Source organism: Morchella sextelata, assembly GCF_020137385.1.
Source record: "Morchella sextelata strain SCLS chromosome Unknown scls_2, whole genome shotgun sequence".
NCBI classification, from domain to species: domain Eukaryota; kingdom Fungi; phylum Ascomycota; class Pezizomycetes; order Pezizales; family Morchellaceae; genus Morchella; species Morchella sextelata.
The window spans coordinates 1,320,684-1,341,230 of record NW_025408617.1 but is presented as its reverse complement, the minus strand read 5'-3'; the positions used below and the strand labels follow the sequence as shown (position 1 = coordinate 1,341,230).

At 45.3% G+C, this 20,547-nt stretch overlaps 4 protein-coding genes across 4 annotated transcripts; 1 reads left to right on the top strand and 3 right to left on the bottom strand.

The window, feature by feature from the left end:
* Nucleotides 1-2,085: 2,085 nt before the first annotated feature.
* Nucleotides 2,086-3,606, bottom strand: H6S33_005606 (uncharacterized protein; the record flags this gene model as incomplete). The annotated part of the gene is made up of 1 exon (XM_044836971.1): nucleotides 2,086-3,606. One exon carries the CDS (start codon nucleotides 3,604-3,606, stop codon nucleotides 2,086-2,088), a length of 1,521 nt encoding a protein of 506 aa, XP_044698915.1.
* Nucleotides 3,607-4,464: 858 nt separating this feature from the next.
* On the bottom strand, nucleotides 4,465-5,175 carry H6S33_005605 (uncharacterized protein; the record flags this gene model as incomplete). Its single annotated transcript, XM_044836969.1, has 6 exons — nucleotides 4,465-4,477; nucleotides 4,543-4,584; nucleotides 4,752-4,766; nucleotides 4,847-4,876; nucleotides 5,007-5,060; nucleotides 5,117-5,175. The coding sequence occupies 6 exons, from the start codon at nucleotides 5,173-5,175 to the stop codon at nucleotides 4,465-4,467; spliced, it is 213 nt and encodes a 70-aa protein (XP_044698914.1).
* Nucleotides 5,176-9,306: 4,131 nt separating this feature from the next.
* Nucleotides 9,307-9,546, top strand: H6S33_005604 (uncharacterized protein; the record flags this gene model as incomplete). Its single annotated transcript, XM_044836968.1, has 1 exon — nucleotides 9,307-9,546. The coding sequence occupies one exon, from the start codon at nucleotides 9,307-9,309 to the stop codon at nucleotides 9,544-9,546; it is 240 nt and encodes a 79-aa protein (XP_044698913.1).
* An 8,681-nt stretch (nucleotides 9,547-18,227) lies between these two features.
* Nucleotides 18,228-19,750, bottom strand: H6S33_005603 (uncharacterized protein; the record flags this gene model as incomplete). Its single annotated transcript, XM_044836967.1, has 8 exons — nucleotides 18,228-18,545; nucleotides 18,636-18,776; nucleotides 18,831-18,913; nucleotides 18,974-19,046; nucleotides 19,110-19,295; nucleotides 19,354-19,421; nucleotides 19,478-19,514; nucleotides 19,577-19,750. 8 exons carry the CDS (start codon nucleotides 19,748-19,750, stop codon nucleotides 18,228-18,230), a joined length of 1,080 nt encoding a protein of 359 aa, XP_044698912.1.
* Nucleotides 19,751-20,547: the final 797 nt, after the last annotated feature.

Here is a 20,547-nt window from a genome sequence, read left to right as displayed (position 1 = left end):
TGCAGTTGGAGATAGATGCGGGTGCTAGCTACATGACTCTAGCAGGCAGGTTTTGTAGGTAGGTCGATATAACATTGGGATTGTGGATCGTGAGTTTTACATCATACTGATGTCTGTGTTGGAAGGCGAGGCGCTTTCGAGAGTTTGGCATGGTTTGTTTATGGCCGGCCACGATAATCACTCGAGGAGAATCGTATAGGCCCATCAACACGTCCCACACCAAACAACACCTTGAACATCAAACACAAACTCAACCTTCACCCCCCCTTCATGCTGTTCCAGCAGATCCGCAACACAAGCAGGTTCGCAAAAGCTTACCTCCACACGGGGGGAGGGGTTTGTTTACCAGAAAGAAACAAAGCTCCACCGCAGGATCAGAGAACCATACCCCCTCCTAATCTTTCCTCACATTCCCCAGCCGGCCACCAACTCTCTCTGATCTCACAAATCCACCGTATTCTATCAATCCATCGCAGGTCAGCTCCGCCCCCCGTACTCTAGTAGCACTCTTTCTCCACAGGCCCTTTTGGCCGGAAGCTGTGGAGATGAAGCTTTATCTAACCTGCATATGCAAATCTTGGCCAGCTCAAAGAGATCCGTTCGCGGAAAGCACACTAACGTCTTTCCAGACCGGCCAGTATGTGCTCGAATAGGATCAATTACTAGCCGTAGCTTCAACTATCAGCGGAGATAACACGGTACAGACGAGTATGTAGAAAAAAAAAAAGCTACATACTCCTAGCTATGGAGCGTAATTACATCGACGTCATACTAGAGGGAAAGCCTTGATGGCTCCAGCCGTTTTTTCTGGGCGCGGGAGGAAAGCAAAATCTAGTCATTTCCCTCTCCTCCGTACGACCACCCGCCAGAAGTATTCCGATCATAATACCCATCGACATAACTATTTCCCTGCGGGTCGGCCGGGGAAGCTCACTGCTCACCGCCGACATGAGTGGTTGTGAACGAGCCCATGTGCATGGAATTAACCCAGCATACCAAGCCGCACACATACCGGTACGGTACGTCACTCCCCACTCCAAGCACCAAGCTTTTTCAAAACCCGAAACCCTACGGTTGCTATCGATAAACCTCACAGCTTACTCCACGCACCGTGAGTACAGCACAACCTCACCACCTGCTGCATCACCACCCACCACCCACCGCGTGCCCACCATCCCTGCGCAAGTTAGCACAACAACCACCAAACCAAACCCAACGAAAACCAAACAACGCGAAGGTCAAAAAGATAGCGATTTACGTAAGCTCTCAAGGTGGCGTGGCCGAGTGGTCTAAGGCGCTACGTTTAGGACATTTGCCCAAAACCGTAGTTCGAAAGAGCGCGAGTTCGAATCTCGCCGCCATCAGTTGCTCAACTTCGCAATCCTTTCCCTGGGTCATTCCGGGTAAGGTTGTCGAAGAGAATTTTTCTTCTTCGAGATTTCTATATACATATAGAGATTTTCTTTTTCTCAAACGACTCAGTGAATGAATGCTGTATTTGTACAATGCAATGAAATAAAACTACATCTTGTACATGCTCTAGCTCTCCAAATGCCCTCAAACCATATGCCATCCATGCCATCCATCCATGCGTCCATCCAATGCTATAAACAAGGAAATAATAAAAAAAATATAACCGTCCCAAGCGATATATATATACAAAACGAGCCTGTGTAAGTAATTTATACAAAAGAAGAATGAAATATTAAGAGGAGAGAGTACCAGACATCCCATTAGAAAGGAATCAGTAAAAGAAAAAGAAAAATGCAGAAAACACCAACCGAGTACTCGCGTACTTGCCCCCGTATATAAGTCCAAAGAGAGAGCTGGAAAAAAAAATGAAGAAAAAGAATAAAGGAAATAAGGAAAGTAGGAAAATATACTTATGAAAAAATAAAAAGAAAACCCGGCCGTTATGAATGTAACCCATGAAATAAAAACTCCAGTCCCAAGACGTAAAGAAATCGCAAAACCAAAAGAAAAAAGTCCGTACAACCCGCAACCCAAAAATCAAAAAGCCGCACCTAAGAAATTAACCAGGAAAGAAAAAGAAAAAAAAGAAAAGGAATAATGGGACCCAAAGGATCAAGAATCCATAGCTCCAAGTACGGGTCCCATGACTTGCGACTCCCTCAAATCCCACCAATTCGCATCCTCCTCGTACCAATAGCAACTGCCCCTCTCACTCCAACTCTCACAGCTAGCGTTACAATCATCCTCTTCGCACTCATATCCATAGCAGCACTCGCTCTCAATCCCAGTATCTCTTCTCCTACTGCTCCTTCTTGTATCAAACCCGCCTCTGCTTCTACTTCTGCTCGTGTTTCGTCCCACGGCACCCTGCACTACTGCCTGTTGTGGCTCGGCATCAATGAGGGTATGTGAGGAATTACGGCTCTTTCTATGGTTTGCTGCGATTGCTGCAGCAATTGCGGAAGCGGAGGTTATCTGCGATACGGAGGGCGCGGGTGACGATGCCGGTACAGCTGGTGTTGTGAGGGGCGTCACAGAGAAGTAGGACGAACTAGGGGGAGGAGGAGGAGGTTGTGGTGGTGGCTGGAAGTATCTGTTGAAGTCGGATAGTTCAGGTGAAGGCATTGGCGATTCTCTTGGTGGGAAGTAAGTGTAACGGCCTCTTCCACGGCTGGGAGGTGAGATCACGCTTTCGCTGTCACGGGAGTAGAATGAAGATGTGGATGTGGTGATCGCATGAGGTTGAAGATCAAGATCGAAACTCTTGCGACTGGGAGAGAGGAAGATTGGAGGCGGACTGGTAGGATGGTAGTATATAAAGCTTGTTGGAGACGGACGAGGAAGTGGTGGTGGTGGTGGAGGATTCCAGATAGGGCGTTTGGGTGGCTCACGGCGCCGTGTATAGTAGAGTATTGATATCGACAGTATTATTGAGAAGAGAGCCACTCCCGAGATTATGAGAGCCAATTGAACAGTGGTGAGGCCAGTTTTGAGCATTGTTGGGCCAGCTGCAGTAGAGGGTAATGCGGTTACGTATGAGGATGCAGTTGCAGTTGCAGTAGAGACTGGGCTGGTAGTTATATTACTGGTAGGCCTAACAATTGTTGTAAGGGTAGATGAAGGCAGGAGGTTTGTATAAGTATCACTCCCCAATGGCGTTGAGGTCGAAGCCATAGTCTCAGTTGTTGTGGTCTGGATGTCTCGGGGGCTCGCAGTCGGCGGTGGAATACCTCTTGTAATCTCAGGCACAAAACCACCCTCCACACTAGCAAATCTAGTTTGATAGTACTCCGTGAACTCCGTATCCGCTGAAGCAGTTGATGGTTCGCATACGAAATTTCGATATCTGAGTAGCTGATCTCGCTGTTCATCGATGTTGCTAACAGCTGGATCGCAAGTCCTCAAACAGGCATCCATGCGAATTATGTATTGTGCTTCCTCGCACCAGCATGCTCGCATCTGAGCTTGGTCGTGCCCAACGGTGCAGAACGATACCATCTGTGTCTGGCAATTATCACCACATGCGTCGAACTTAGGACCATACCCAACCTCGGCAGCTGTCGTGAATGTAAGGTTTAGCAAGAGGCAAATTATGCCTAAGAAGGCAACGAGGGAGGAGTAGTTGGTAAACATGTTGAACTCTGCTGGTTGAGATATTAATTGGAAGGACCGGCCTTGCTGAAGATATAAGTCTATGTAAAGGCCCAGGCAAAGTCTAGAGATGATGTCTAGATGCTGAGAAACGAAAAAAGCAAAGGAATAACAGAAAGAATGTAGATAATAAAACGCCGCCGGGGCAATGAAACGACCAAGTGCATTACAGAATTAACGGTGAATAGATACGGAAGGGGAAAATTGAAGAAAAAAAGTAAAGAATGAAAGTAGGCTAGAGGATTAAAAAAACATAAGAGAAAAGTGATATAGAAGAGTCTTGGAGGAAATGGACATTGGACCGAGAGACGGTTCAAGTCTGTGAAGTCTGGAGCGAGTAAATTTCACCAGGACGGGCATGCAACTATATACACTCCTATCGAATCGCGTAATATTAGGTTCAATTAGTAGGAATTAGTGAGCGGGGTTCTAACAGGCCATGAAGGGGATAGGACCCACCGTGTCCGTCATTATTGGCGTAGATCAAGCGAGCATGGCACCTGTTAAATTCTGCAGCTGGGGTCTTGGATGCGTAGACAATCACCAACATGTGGAGGACCCATGCAGGAACGCCATCCATAAAAAGCAAGTGTTAGTCGAGGACAGCTTCCCACCTCTCAATTTGATTTCCCCAGAGCGCCACGACGAAGCGAGCGTAGATCGGCCGGTAAATAGAATTGTTTGAATACAATCATATTTCGGTGAGTATTGTAGAGATGGTGTGTGTTCCAGCAAAACTTTGAATCCGTTCAACAATGTCTTGCTTAACGAATTCCACATATATTTTCTGGAATCTATTGCGTATAATAACTCCATGATAACATAATTCCATGATCCAGTTCACGTCATAATCCTGTACCGCACACCATATTAATGTATTTAGAATCCATAAAAATATAATGTTAAGAAGGGAAAAACCTCTTAAACGCCCTCCCTTTCAACTGTTGACCCTTTTTCTTTCTTCAAGAATTTGACAAGTTTCTGGGCGGGAGATGCGTAGCGCTGCCACTGTGAATCCGTTGGTTGGTATGTGCAGCGTTCGTTAATCTGGACCGTGGTGCCGTTAGAGCAGATGGTGCATATCTCTCTCGGCAGCAATCCCATGCAGCCAGCCTTCGAGCCTCTACCTGGCCTGTGCTTTCCTGCCCCTGTTAAATATGGGATTATCACCTCAATTCCCTCTCTTGGCCTAGTGAGGACACTATATCGAGAGAAAACCTACCCACGTTCCAAAAATAACCCAACCCTGTACCTGCAGATCCTTACCCTGTCAGTGGGACCCTCGCAACAATACGCACACCAGGCCAAAAATAATATTTGGGAGATAGAAAAGGATCCATCATCCAGGTTAGTGTTTTTATTTTATTTTTCTGATTTCCCACCCATGGAGGATAGAAATGTTGCAAGAATCCGATCTTTCTCGAGCAATGTGAACTCTAAAAGAGCAAGGCATCCAAGTCAGTTCAGTTCTTGGAAGGTTGAAGCCGCCTACAGGTCTACCCCCACATAACCTCTACCAAACTTGGATCTATGTTTTTCCCTGAAGCGCATTTCTGCCTTCAATATTCCTTACTTTAGCGAGAGAACGAGCGAGACTCAAGGCCACCGGGTTCAAGATACGAACGTACCTGATTCCGTTACGGGGTCACGTCAACAACAGGATACCAACACCGGGCGTTTAAGGCTGAAAGAGCCACACAACCCACGCACAATACTTAGAGCCGCTCGCCGACTCATCAGGGGTCATGAATCTATACCGTAGGTATTAAGAGATCCATCTATCTTTCCGCCGGTTAATTAAGGGGCAACCTAGTATAGGTGTGACGAACATACTCCAATTTCGCTACTTCGAAGACTCCGGTCATATTGTAATGATATAAATATTAGAGATATATATCCACGATAATCATGGAATTCCGTGATTTAATCGAGCATCTGTCCATCATCCATCGGTGACAGACGAACAAAGGTTGATCCTGGCCATCGTTTGTTGATCACGGCTCTCGGATGATAGTCTAGACGGTGCGCGCGTGTAGTAGCGTGGTTATCTGCACATGAAGTCACTCGTGGTGCACCGACATGCGCGTAATTCACCATGCGCCATCTCCGTGTAATCTGCATCCCTAGGCATGTACCTACCACCTGCGATCTTACGATATGGAAACAAAGTGTCCCGCACCTCCAACATCGTAGAAATAGCTCGGAATACTTAACATCTCGAGTGGACCATAGGGGATTCACATTCGTTATCCGATGATACTTCCCCCTAACATGCATAGGACCTGTGTTAGCAACCACCTATTCATAAGATACGAACTGGCAATTCTCCCTCCAACTCAATTATTCATGAGCGCTTGTACCGATACACGGCATCTGGAAAGCCGTCACGCCAAACAAAAGGTGGGGTTTCTGAATCTATTTCTTATTAGCTAGCCAAGACTACATAAGACAAGACAAGACAAGGCAAAATTGGATGCCGGGTCGAGATCTCAACTCTGCACTGTCATTTTCTGTGTAAAGCCCAGACAGCGAATTTACTATGCAGTGTGTGTTTAACACGTTTCGTTTTCTGGTTTTGGGAATACCTGGTAAAAAGAAAAACCAAAGTTATACCTGCCTTACATTACCGCAATAACTAGTTATTGCTAGAAGTGACTTATTTCATTTTGATATAAAAATACCGAGGTTTTGTCGTATATATAGTGAGGTGACCAGCTAACTGACTCGGGCGAATAGATTCATAAAATTGACTAGATCAAAGATTGTCAGGATAGACAATCGGCCCTAGGGGGATTTCAGTGTCCATTCTCCGAATACCCTGTTCCCGCTTCTGGAAATTGATATTACATTATCCGAGAGGAGTTTCAACTAGTATCTAGGCGGGGAGAATAACCGATGCATTTCTGCCGAATATAATTTTGATTTACCCTATGTATCATTTAGACGTGATTGATTTAGGTTGAAGCTATACGGGCCTCCTTCTGCTAGAATGGGATATCTATCGAAATAAGCATGCCGTGTTCATTGGGAAGAAGATATTCGGATTTACCAGTAAGACCACCATGGAATTTCAAATAGATATTGCCATCTATTATCTTTTCGATCCAGTGTTTTCTAGCTATCAACTCACTGAACAGGTTGTAATGACTAATGAGTCCATGGTCGCTAAGATATTCCTTTGGTAATATTACTAGAAGAAACAATTATGGAACGTTACTTACTAGTTGAATGGTAACTAGACAATCCAAGTTTCAAAGAGGGGTGATTGGTGGTCGTGGCTTGCAAAAAGTAGGTACGTGCCAAGCTGGCGGCGCTGCGCAACCACCGGCCCATCAAGGCGGCAATTCTAAGGCCAACAGGCTCACGTGTATCCACACTTCTGTGTGGGGCTAGGGTTTTTCTGTGCCTCCTTTGAACGTCTAGATCTAGATCTTCGGGTTCTGGGACAGGAGAGAAAAGAAATACCTTATCCTGACATCGCTCAGCCTCTCTATGTGTCGAGTAAGGTGGTTCTGGGCCAATTCATCAAGGGGCCAAATCAAGGAAAGTAAATTAAAAAAATTCAGCTCTAACCTTTAATCTCGGAATCATGTATAAAAGCTTCTCCCGGCAATCGCAGCTGCCTGTACTACCTACCAACAGTAAGATACCTTGCGTAAATAATGCGTAACCGGAGCATTCTGATTTGCTTGACGCCTACTCTCCTTGTAAATTTTCTTTTTATGATAGGTATGATTTATGTGATATATTCTTCCTCTCCGAAATTCAACTGCTGGAGTGCAGTCTGGACCTTCTCATGTTCACCGAATCCCAGGGCCCGGGCTAGACCCGAACGCCCAGTCTCTGAGTTCGGTATGCGGTGAAGATTTTGCGAGGATGACCCAAACACCGACTCACAAGACCCGGATTTCCACCTTACCTGGTACCTGGCGGAATATTCTTTTCTTTTGCCTTTTGTACGGTAACAGGAAGAGAGGTTACACTCCACCGGCCGGGTCTAGGGCAGTGTTTTCTGTCCTTGGCACGGTAACGTGTCATGCTTTGGGTCAATCATTGAACTTTAAGTATTGCAGAAAGGATTTTCAGGTATGAGTAGACATCTAGATTGCTATCCAAAACAAGTGGCGCGGTTTGAAGCGGGGAAAGGAATGCCGATTGTTTGATTTAATGGTTACTGAAATCAGACCAATGAATTGAGAAACCAGTGCTCCACCAAAGTAAAGTCCCGGTAGTAGATCACACTCCCAGTATCGTATGCTGTTAATCATGTTTAAAAGACGTGTGGTGATTCTATTAGTCAAAGAATGATCGATAGGTGATGGTTCTATTTGTCAAAGTATCGTCAATGCGGATCCCAAAGGTCTAGAATGCTACCAAATTTACTGACCAATTGGGAGTTGTAGATACAGGGCACAGTTCCTTTTTGCAGAAGCTCTGGCGTCAGCCTCTTAATATGGACTCAATCTTTGAGGCACTCTTTGAGCATGAGGTCGGGTGTAACGTAGGGAAAAGAAGACCGGGAGCTCTGATGGGGATGGAAATTGCAAAGCGGTAGTGATGAACCGTCCTTAGCTGAGTCGCATCGCATTGACAGAGAGGTGGACAGACGTGGTGAACTTATGGCTAGCGGCTACGTTTCGCTGGATGTCAAGATGTTGCTAGATGTCAACAGCAGAAAATCTGTTCTCAATTGCAATCTAGCACCTCAAACATTATTATTTACTAACTACATCTACTCTCAAACTTCATTTTATTATTAGAAAGCGAGACTCCAAAATGAGCGTGAAAATCTCTCTCACAACCCTAATGCGGCTCCTCACACGCACACAGATCTAGATCTAGTATCTCAATTCATAGTTTCAAACCAGCACAACGAGCCCCAATAGGATAATAAGCCAAGACTAGTAAGAGAGTCTGATGTGGTCAATGAACCCTTACCAGGATTTTCTTGCATGTATCGAAGGAGTAAAATTAAAAGACTCTTGGGTAACTAACCCTCTTTTTTGTTCCTCTTGAGAGACATGGTTTAATTTAATCTCTTGGCATTTTCATATTAGGCTAATTTTGCGATAACTAAATTTGAATTTATGATTTATACTCGTAGATTTTAAAGCATATTTCATATATGTTTATTAATTATAATAACCTGCGTATATGTAACGAGTATGAGACTGGTTAAAAGACTGTAAACACAAAAAATAATTGATAGCGCGCAGCTGGGACCCAATCCCAAACTACCCTCACAGCTTTTTCTCCAACATTTATGCTGAGTTTCCAGTTGTGTTGATCACTATGGGGCTTGTCTACAGCTGTGATACATTGGCCTTGGTACATTTATCTGGGGAATCACGATAGTCGTTCATGCGTTCATAAAGTACATATGCATGTAAATACTTGTAATTAAATCTTTTTGAACAATTATATATTCTCCAGAGAGATTCAATATCTCCCACTTCTCTGTACACTTGTATACGTATGCACACATAAATATATTGTATATTTTCCTAATCGCATGCGCATTCAATGGGCATGACGTATCATTATATCAAACTCATTCTACACCCTCCCGACCCCCTCCACAACTAAAGCTTGAATCACAAAGCCCAAATAGCCTTTAGATCACATACTGACTACTCCTGGATCATCTTAACTCATACCCTACTACAGACGTTTACTTACACGATGTTCTCCCGCCCACCTAAACTGACCGCCGACGAGATCCGCAAAGCACAAGGCGAAACCGATCTTTTTCAGATCATCCTTACACTCCTCGCGTCCATGCTCTCGATCGGAGTCGCTATTGTTATCGTCCTTTATGGGGACACAATACTTCACACTGTACCCCTTGGGCTGTTTGCGTTTGCGGGAGGGTGTGGGATCACAAGGTCGGTGCTGAAGTTGAGGAAGAGTAATCGAAACTGATGGAGAAGAGATGGAGAAGGAAGAGGCTATGATAAGAGGTTCTTCAAAAAGAATTGAAGGCGAAATATACGGACAGTTGCATGATCTATAAAGAAGGCATTGTGCATCCCATGGGTAGCTGATTATCACAACCTCGAGTAATATTTCCTGTATCAAGCCGTGGTTTTGCAAAGATGATGTTTGTATGCACAGATAAATGTTAGCAAATGTCTATATCCGATCGTACTGCAATATCGTGAGATCCATTCGTGCATTTCCTATTAGCGTATTGATGTGCCAGTGCTAGATATCATCATCGAGTGATCTCTCATGATGCTAAAACTTCCGTCAAACCAACCACGACTGCTACCGCAACCGTAGAACCAACGGAAATATGCGATACCACCCTAACTCTAATTATCCATTCAAATTCCTCCTATATACCGCACAATCCATAATATCGTTGTTATTATTGACGAAACCCTGAAAACACCACAATCTTTCGGGTCAAGAGCGCACGTCAGGATTAACAAACGTCTACCAACCACCGGCCAGTACATCATTTTCCTTTATCCCCTTCCATTTCCAATCTGCCTACTGTATCAGCGCAACGATACAGTGCTTTGCTCCCCTTAACCTATCTCCGGTATCCCACCTTCAGTATCGCATTGATCCTATTCGCCGCTTATCTCATCAAGCTAGCTATAACACTGCATCTGTCCGAGCTCATGTGGCAATCTATGGCATTATGGACTTAAATCGGGTTGTGCTGTTGGCCTTGCAGTGGAATAACCACGTACTAGTATCAACCATAAGCACGTACAGTTATAGGGTACGCTGCGTCCTATTCATGGGCAAGACTATCAAACTTTGAGGCACCAGACTGTTGGCTCGTGCACTTATCGCCCTATGAAATACACTATCAGCAAATCCCTCACCTTCCGGAGCCCCTCAAAGATGTTTGCATGCACCTACCGGGAAATATCTCCTATCTTCAATCTCCAAAGAGCCCTCATATATCGTGCAGTAACACCATCATGCGGTCAGGTGAACTCTGAGCCTTGGTCAGTATACTGCTCCGGAAGTATATGTTTCAGCTGAATGATAATATACTCTCACTTAGTACGTGGGCTAGGAAAAAGGCTGGCTGGCACTGGTAATCTAATCCGTATGGTTGATCTTGATCTTATCCTGGTGTAAGGTCATGTTTTCAGATTTTAGCCATGACCGAAAGTATTTCCGCGTTGTCTTTTTGTATTACAGTATATTTGAGGCTGACGACAAGAATTGGTAAAGTTTTGCCCCTAGGTCTTACCGAAAGTATTTCAGCCTGGGCTGATGAGAAATAAAACCAGATCACATAGGTCGGCCTAGAAGTTGAAGGAAGAAAAGTTCAACCGAGGATATCGATTTCATCAGCCGCGCGAGTAGTATCATAGGCTACCCTGTATGTTGAGATATATCTCCAGGGATGATTCTATTCATCAGTCAATCAGACTTCCTGTAAAAAAGGATTAAGAGACTATTTGTTTATTTTATCGAGGAAGCGACAGACATACAATCTCCACATCGAGGTACCATATCCACAGAGCTTTCCCGTCAAGGGGTTATCTTATCGAATGTGTGCATGTGACCTACTATCTTGTGGTTCACTGCTGACTGTGGCCAGTAGCATTCCATACGGTAGGATGATATGTTGAGCGGGGATGTGTAGCGATCTGAAAGATAATAATAACAATTGGTTAACCATTTGGAAAGGAGGATCATGAAGTTGATTTCTTCTCTACCGATAACAGTTAGTGGACCCGATTCTTCTTTACTGATCATTGCATAGAGAACAACCAAGCCTTCATAACAGCTCTTCACATGAAGCAAATCCACTTAACCCCCCGCAGCCTGCAGTGCCCCAACTTGACTTTACCCGTCAATAGAAAAACTTCAAGCTTATATTTATGGAAGGAGAGATTCCTGCATGTGTCTCCGTGCAGCCAGTACTGCAGAAAACATAGGAGGTGCTTGCAACACAATATAAACAAGCTAAAAATGATGATTTGAGGGGTATACTAGTGGGACATTGACACGAAACAACTAATATCGCTCCTGTACTAATATTGAAGTATCCGATACTTGATAGAATCTAGCCGCCAAAGGGGAGGACAGATCTTCATCATTGTAGTTCAAAGCGAGAAATGGGCCCAAGGCTACCAGAGTTGCGAGGTCAGATATTTTTAAGGTTCTTAACGCTTCGACCCCGCTTCAAACCATGCACGCCTTCAGTGACAGAAACGAGTGATGTTTTGAAAGTAGGCCAGGATTAACTTGTCAGAATGGCCATTTACTGGTGGATTTCCATATCTCAGCTGCACGCCCCAAGCCCCAGTCACAACCAATCGCTTGGAATAACTAGTACATCCCTCACTCTTGGAATATACATAATCCAAAATAGGAAGTCCTAATATTCCATATCTTGGGGATTGCGATGGTCCCCAAACTCTATTCAAGGATGAAACTCTTCTGGGACCACATGTGTATCTTCTTCCAAAGGATGTTGGTGCCTAGAACCGGTCGGAACGTTTCAAATAAGCATAACTAGCGCTTGTCCTTGCTCAGTGCGATGCACTAGCATATGTTAAAAAATGCAAATGGCCAAAGCGAGAAGAATTAAATCCGCACGAGCAGTCAACCAGCGACTCTCTAAACAACCTTGAAACTCTAGGTGGGGGTGGTGCGGCTCCCCGAGGTCTCTATGGAGCGGCCAGACAGGGGGTGAGGTTAACAGCCATAATCCAGAATTCCTTTCATCGCCTTCAGAGCCGCTTTCGCCCTGATAATATTAGATGTAATATTAACGACCATTCGGGCTAGCCTATTCGTTTAATTAGCGGGTAAATTAATAGAGTAGTTAGAATGCTTGGCATTTCAAACACAGCACGAAGGTCAATATCGGACTAATCAAATATGTGGAATTTCCCATTTTCACTATTTTCAAGTAATTTCATCTGCGTTTTTGGTACGCGGCTCTCACAAGAACTGCCGTGGTCGCACGTAAATTCCATGGTGTGGTAAGTACTCTAAGACCTCAAGGCCATTGAGTACATGTAATAAAGGCTCACCGAAGTTCTAAACATGGTTCTCTTCCGGCTTCCATAATTTTAGTGTCATCGTGCCGTCGTCCCGGTATCCCTTGGACCGATGTACTCCTCCCGCGGGTCGGTAAATGTTTTTTTGACTATGTACCTCCCGATCAAGACCCAGGTACTCGGGAAAGAATTAATTGCCAATACCTCGGCGACACCCTTAATATGGGGACATGGGTTGCAATGAACCGAATTTTAGTCATAACTTATCACTCGCCCATGATTAGATCACGTTGCGTGTGTGTAACCGATTGCGGTCATTGAGTTACAGCTATAGGCGTAGTCTTTCTTAGCGGAAACCATAATTATTAATGGCTTCGTTCTTGTTGAAGAGCCTGCGGACAAAGGCTTTAGCCCTACTAGCCATATGGGTACCAAACCCTTCCATATGCAGCACGTCATTTGTGGCCGTGAATTTTGGTAAGATCCAGGATATATAATCCACTGGGATTTTATCTTCTAGACTAAATTCGAATTTTTGAAGTACGAAGATATTTGGTAAACAACCCAGCCACCCGGTCTAGTTTGGAAATTGCGATAGAAATTTACCCCTAGGAAATCTTTGGGCCCTTTACGGCCGAAGTAGTCTGTAATTAGGTTCTGTAGAATTTGCTATCGTATATTGCCTTTCTCTGTCTTCGAAATTTCAAAGCGGCCTAAAGTTATTGGAAGATATGAGCGGTACTAATGCAGACGCTCAAGGAGTACTCGTATGGGGAAACTGTAGTAGTATAATCGAGGCCCTTATATTGCCCAGAGCGAGGGCACGTAGCGTATGCAGAATATCATGCGCCGTTGACAATTATGCCCAGTTATAGATACACTTTTCTTGTACTGCTGGATAAAATAGGCCTCAAGTCACATAGTGACCGAGAAGATGCTTTATTGGAGTTTTCCGGGACCGGCCAGAATTTATCCTAGGCTGTTCGGTAAACCACGATAGGTTACCCGAAAGCGACCGCCTATTAACTAGATTGCCGTCTGTGTTCTTGCATAAATATGCCAAGTTCCGTATCTATTGGCGTACGTGAGCTTTTTTTGTGTTCATTCTTCTTTTGGTCTCAAGATAGCACTGCGGCGTTGATTATCGTGACATTGATTTTCGGAAACTATAAAGAAATTTAACCCCATATAAGAGATGAATATTAAACGGCCTATAGACCATCTATCAGTGGTAGGTACGCTGCTAATGAGCGAGACACATGTTGACTCCTATCTCAAAGACACGGCATTACTTTAGCCCGACCGAACAAGTCGGTCGGGAAGCCGCACGGGAGGAAAGCCGATTCGGGGAAAAGACACATATCGTGCCATATAGGCGCATATTGTACCACATGCCTAAAACCTCGGGCTTAAAAAGGCTCGGCTTTATATCCGGCGGGTGGTGTTGCATGTGCTGGTGTAGATGGTTGTCCCGAGACATAGTGGAAGGTAGTGAAGTTTTTCTAGCGGTTGTCCGGGGCCTAATTTATTAAACGGTGACTTGGTCTCTAAGAACACTCAATTTGATGTGAAGCTTCAACCTCGGTCCAACTGCCTGTAAAATCCGGTGCGCGTCCGACATCTCGGGCGATATCTTGCGACTGTAACAGTAACGGTAACAGTAACAGTAACAGTTTAGTGCGGTCCGTGCTCGATCTTTAGACTCCTGGCTCATTGAAAGCAAGCCCTACCTCTCTGGGAGCCGAGCTGGCCCAAATCATTTACTAAATTCGTGAGCTTAGTCTCGAGCCGGAAGTGTTATGGTGTATGTAATACAATGAGATATGAAGGGTGAAATCTGTATAGGTGGATAACTGCACCTCTCTATCTAGTAAGAATGGTATGGACCTTATTTGGGTGGTTTAATACCGCTCGAGCTGTACTATGAGCCTGCCCTTATAGCTCGAGCTCTGCGAGCCCAAGGCCCCAAGAAGCCGAACCATCTCGATTTTATAGCCCAGCTTACGGACCACATTATTTCAGTAGGTAACTTGGAATCTCGCCATGAAGCTTGTGCTCTGCAGCATTATCCTTTTTTTGGGACTCATAATTTACTACTTGGGTCGATCGAGTGACTCCAAAAAAAAGCAAACATCCGGGAAGAAACCCGCGTCCCCGCTATCGTATTCCGGTTAGTTATCTCTCGGTTAGTAAATGGAACCCGAGTGATTCTACATGACCCACAATATGTTAGTCAAACCAGCTAGAAACATAGAAAAAGAACACCTAATAATCAGAGTCAACTTTCCATCTACTTCAAGTACACCATCACTTTCTATTGCGACGAGCCCCATCGCCACCAGGGCTGGTGAAGCGGAGTTATATATATATATTTCTCATCAGTGTGCGAAGTGTCTCTTTTATAACTTCGCCTATCCCATGTGAACCGTGAGCAGAAGTAACGTCGGCCTAGCTTGAAGGGCTCGACTATAGATATTCGGTTGATAGAAATATCATCATAAGGGAACCTATGTTTCGTACATTCAACAGCCCTACTTTGGCATTGACGCGCCCCGAAAAGGTTTACACTCCTTATATAAGATGATAGAAAATATCATGTATGATTGTTACTGGACAGTAGATGATGGACGGATGGATGATGAAGTGGAGTGAGTTGATGATGGGTTAAGGTTGCTGCTTGGGGGAGGTGACGTTGGAGAGAACGACATGTTACGCCAAGCCCTAACTACATTACGCAAGAAAGTTTGTGTCCGAAGAAATAAACTTTTTAGCGCATCGATATATGTATCTGCAATCGATGTCTAGCACGTATCCCGATTTATCGTTCTGGGAACTCAACTGATAGGTGTCTGGTCGCTGAGAGAAATCAGAAAGGGCAAGTACATATGTACATATTGGCCTTGAGGAAAGAACTTTCCTTGATGGTACATTGGATTCGCTACGTTATTCCCGTTAATGCGCTAGTAATGCAGCAAGAATACGGCATTACTATGTACTGTATTCTTTTTGCAATGCCGGTTTAATTCCGTATTATTCACTAAATTCCGTGGTCCTACAGTACTGATTTCACCCCGTTTTTTCATACTCTATCAACGATGTATCGCACACATCACGACGTAAAGAAAAATCACGCTAAGCGAAAATCAGGGACACTTGGTCATAATATATCACTCGACTACACATGTGGTTAGGCCCCAGCCGTAGAGGGCTTAGGGTAACGTCTCTCAACTCAAATTTCACATCCCGACCTTGACAGCCAGTCGGGTAATTTCTTGAGATACTCTCGTGCCCATCTCCTACAAGCAGCACAAACCAGCAGGGCATGGATCGAGCTCATCCTCAAGATATCGATTCATCAACTTCCATGCTGCCCCCCCCCCCCCCCCCCCCCAAACCCTGGAGCCACGCGGCCGAGAGATACATGCAAGATAAGGGCCATCCGCATTGTAACAGATCCAGCCCAACTTTTCGGTTCGCTGGACAGCAGCGAGCAAATTCGGTTAAGCGACATTTCGAAAGGCTTCCAGCATGTGACGAAATCAACTAATCAAGAACCAGTCCAGCTACCGCCATAACTCGAAAAATTGGCCAGATGAAAATTACTTGTACGGGAAACTTCTGGTGCAGATCGATGCCATTCAACCAATCACTCAAGTGGTAATCCCTGGACGGAGATAGCCAATTTTCGAGTTTTAGCGGTAATCAGGAAGTGCTCCAGACGAAGTTGCTAACGGTCATCTTATTGTGTTGAGATGAATCTTCGCCGATCCCAGAGAACCCAATGTTAGGACATCCACCCAGTAACTACATGTGCATGTACATGCCCTGGCTACAAACAATTTGCATGTCAAGATCCCGAGAACCGAGTGACCAATGGTGAGTCTCGGAAAGCAACATCCGGACAACAGTGAGAGGATATCCTGCCGTTCAGTATCGACAGCATGTGTTGTTTACAAACACACTACTCTTATCCCACTTGATAGGCCGTGCGCAAATATCCTAACGGTCAAGCAAGGGAGGAACAAACGAAGCCAGGTCATTGGTTGCGCAACTCTCGCACAGACATCACTTTCACCAGCGCGTATCTCCAATAGGTTGCTTTTGGTCAATAAGCTCAGCTAAGACTGACTCTACCGATCGGTCTAGTTCGCCCAATGCTTGTGAGAATCGTAAGACTCTCAGCAGCAGCTGCCTGTCTGGAAAGAAAAAGAGATGGGGGAAATGGGAAGGGGGAAAGGGTGACATCGGGAAAATTTCCCAGCCAGATAGCGGCCGGAAGGACGTCCAAGGCCCGTTGACCCTGTCTCCAGCTTCTTGCCGAGCCTCATGATTGGTCACTCGGTCATCAGATTTGGACTAGGATCACCAGCTCGCTATTCAACCATTTACCTACCACCCTTTCGCATAAAAACATCACGTCTCCATAAGCTTTGGTGGTGGCGTCTTCAGCTGACCAGGTTTCCCTTTTTAACGAGGTTCATACCTGGTGCGGGAACGCCAGAATTTAGAAAAGGAGGTTGCGACCGCAGACGCGCTGTACCCTAATATACATGAGCGGCTATTCTGCAGCTTCCGCGGCTAAATTAGTAGAGCAGAATAACCGATTAAAGTGCGAAATTTCCGCGCTGCCGGAGAATTTTTTATCCCCCTATCCAACTAGAACCAGACTCTGAATTAGAATCCGCGCCTAGACACTTGACTAAGAAAGTATGTACCCGCGCAACTGGAATTGGAAAGCGCATAGTTATTTGCTTATTCGATATCGAAAATCGCTCTTGTCGTACTACATGCACTTACATACACCAATAGCCTGTTCTGGTGCAGAATTCACCGAGCGTTTCAAATTCCGGACCGTAGCAAGCTGTGCCTTCTGGGGTCCGGCCGACGGGAGATCACTCCGCTCGGCAGGTGGTTAGCCCATGATCACCTTAATCTTAAATTCTACCCCGGACGATAAGTGCGATCATGGAAATCATAAGAGCAGCGAACTAAAACATTTGGTTCAATTGCACGGTTCACCTCAGGTATGACGAGTGCTGCGCTTGCAACGTATGATGTCGATAGGCGGTTTTTTTGAGCATTGGGTAGGAGTGGCTTGAATAACAAGAAAGCCTCACCCTTACAAGTCGCTCTACTCTGGCTTTGCTTTTTCGATAAAGATTAAACAATTTGACTAAGAAACAAATAGGCTGACAGCATGCTCTACACCCACTCAGTGAGATACCCCCAGTAGAGTGTCTGCCTACTAAATTAGGCGAATTAAGGAGGTAAGGAAGTATGAGTGAGTTAGTGCAATTACCAAGTGCAGTTTCCCAAGAGTCGCACCCACCTAGAGGCGGGAATACGTATGCAGGTGGCACATAGGGAAAGAAGCCTTTGAGGTCATGAACGGACGACCCTCGTGTCTTTATTGAAATATTATCGTCACAGAAGGAAAGGCCTTTCCTGCATCCGTTCCGTTGATTCATACGCGTACGTTACGTACTCTACGTAAATAATAATAATAATCCGACAAAAGAGAACGGGGGGATATTAATATACAGTTTGCCCGAGAGGCTAAAAAAGTACAAAAGAAATCGCTAAATTGAGGGCACAACTCAGGCATGCGGTCGGTGGTCGTCATTAAGAATGCGCACTAGAAATTTCCACCTGGAAATCTTTCTTCATCTGAATCCCATCCAAGCGATGGTGAGCCTCTGGAGCCACCGCTAGGATATTCTCCTCGCTGTCACAGTCACGGCCAGTGCTGCCTGTGTGGGCACAGTATGCTGAGGCTCCCGAGCGCTTTTGCTCGCGGATGAAGGTGAGCTCCATGGTGCGTTTCGAGCGACGGGAGTTGTTTGAGACATAGCCGAGCGATGAGGGCTTGCCCGAGTGCTGGCCTCGCTCAGAAAAATACTTAAATAACGGGGCCAGCGTAGGAATGCAAGTTGTGGTAATCTATGTGTGGGGAACGGGATTAGTATTTGGCTTGGACGAACTGTGCCTTATTGCATGTGCCAGTAAGCAAGTGATTCAGATTGGACTTACCCCAACATTCATCTCGATTGTGCCCCAGAGGACCAGCATTGTGGAGTTCCCATTCTTTGCGATGGTTATGATCTGGACCATTCGCATGACCGAACAGACTGTGGTGAAGCTGAAGAGGGCAAAGAGACCAATGAGAGCCACCTTGAATCGGCGTTAGTGAATGACTCCTCAGCATGCATTGATAAGTAGTCTTACTTTCTTCCTATTCGCAATCTGTGTTCGGAGAAAAACAGGAATCGGCAGAATGATGACGCAGATGTCAAAGAAGATGGTGTTGGCTATACGTATACTTATGTAAGAACCCGGGCTATATAACTATACGATGACCGAATACATACCTGCAAGCACATAGAAAGTGATGTCGTTAGGAAGACAAGTTCCCTTTGTTGCAGGAGCCCATGATTTTTGGACCTGCACAAGTCAGTCAGCGATCATCCGGGAAACGGGTTCAAACGGTCCGCCGGCGGTACTCACGGGTTTGCATTGAAACATTAAGACAAGAATGCCACCGATATGGGACAAAACGCAGCCCCAGAGAATCCACCAGGTGATTTGTCTATAAGTCTTCTGCTTGTTCACAAGTCTAATGTACGCCAGACATAGAGAGACTTTGAATCCCGTGATGCCGAGCATGTAGAATGGCCGCCCGGCAAAATTGACCTGGAAAATCCGTCAGCCCCGCTCCAGTGCATGCAGAACTTTAGAGTATCAAACAAACCTCCGAATATTTGTTTGCATTCACTTTTGGTCTGTACTTCAGATCAAGGCCTAGTCCCCATCGTGTCTCTACAAATTCTTGTCAGACCCGAGTGATCAACGATGAAGATTCTTCATATACGCACGTTCAATGGTGAGGGCATTGTAGATGATACTGCAAACCTGCATGAACAACCGAATTAGCTCAAGCACAATTGAGTTGCGGCTACCAATCTGTAACTAACCGCCGAGAAAACGATGACCCAGTCATCAGCTCCAAAGGTCTTCAACATAAAAATCCTCACATAGCACCGCAGCAATGTTGCTGCGACGGCAAGAACTGTAAGAGCCACACAGACCGGAATAATCATGGGGGCTTGGGACACAATGCCCGGTGCCAGGTTGTGAACCCACTGCATGTTTGTTGAAGGAGTGACTAGATCTGACTGCGGGTTTTCAAGAAAGAAAGGAAACTCGTGGGCTTACTATATATCAGTGATGCTCTTTCTCTCTTTCAGTCTGACTTCGGATTATCTTGGAAAAAGGACCAGGAAATCCGTTGATCTTAAACTAGTGCGCGATAGTAATAGACTTAGACAAGACTAGGGGGTAACGGTCGGTCTGAGATTATCGATCACTATACTGCATGACGCGAGTGCTCCCGGGTGATGTTTGCTTGATCCGGGGTACGGTTCGATCAGTGTTTTTTTCTCACTTTCTGAAATTTCTCACATCCAACAGCATACGGTCCAGAGAGGGAAAGAGATAGAACAAATTTCTAGGGTAGACGACCCGGCCCCCAGGAATAAGGCAGGACGGTGCTTAATACTTCAAAAGTTGGGATCTCAAATATCCGAGTAGGAAACAACTGGGTTTGGGGACGAATGAAGTGTGACAGGTGCGCATCAACAGAACATTCCAAACCCCCAAACTGAACTGAACACCCCCACTACATAAAAAATATCTGTCAGGACGACTCCTTGCTCCACAGTCCCGGGGCAAGGGGAAGAGGAGGGGAAATTCGAAGAGGAAGAGGAGGATTATAATGAAACTGTATGGAGGGTGGGAGACGTATAAGAAATTCTTCTGGCATGACAGAAACCTATCCTCGGCTCGTTTCAAGGATTGATAGGAAGCCAATCAAACTTCTGATCAACTCGTCTACTCCTTACTCTATGGCGTGCATGAATGATAGAATATATGTGGGTAGGCCAAT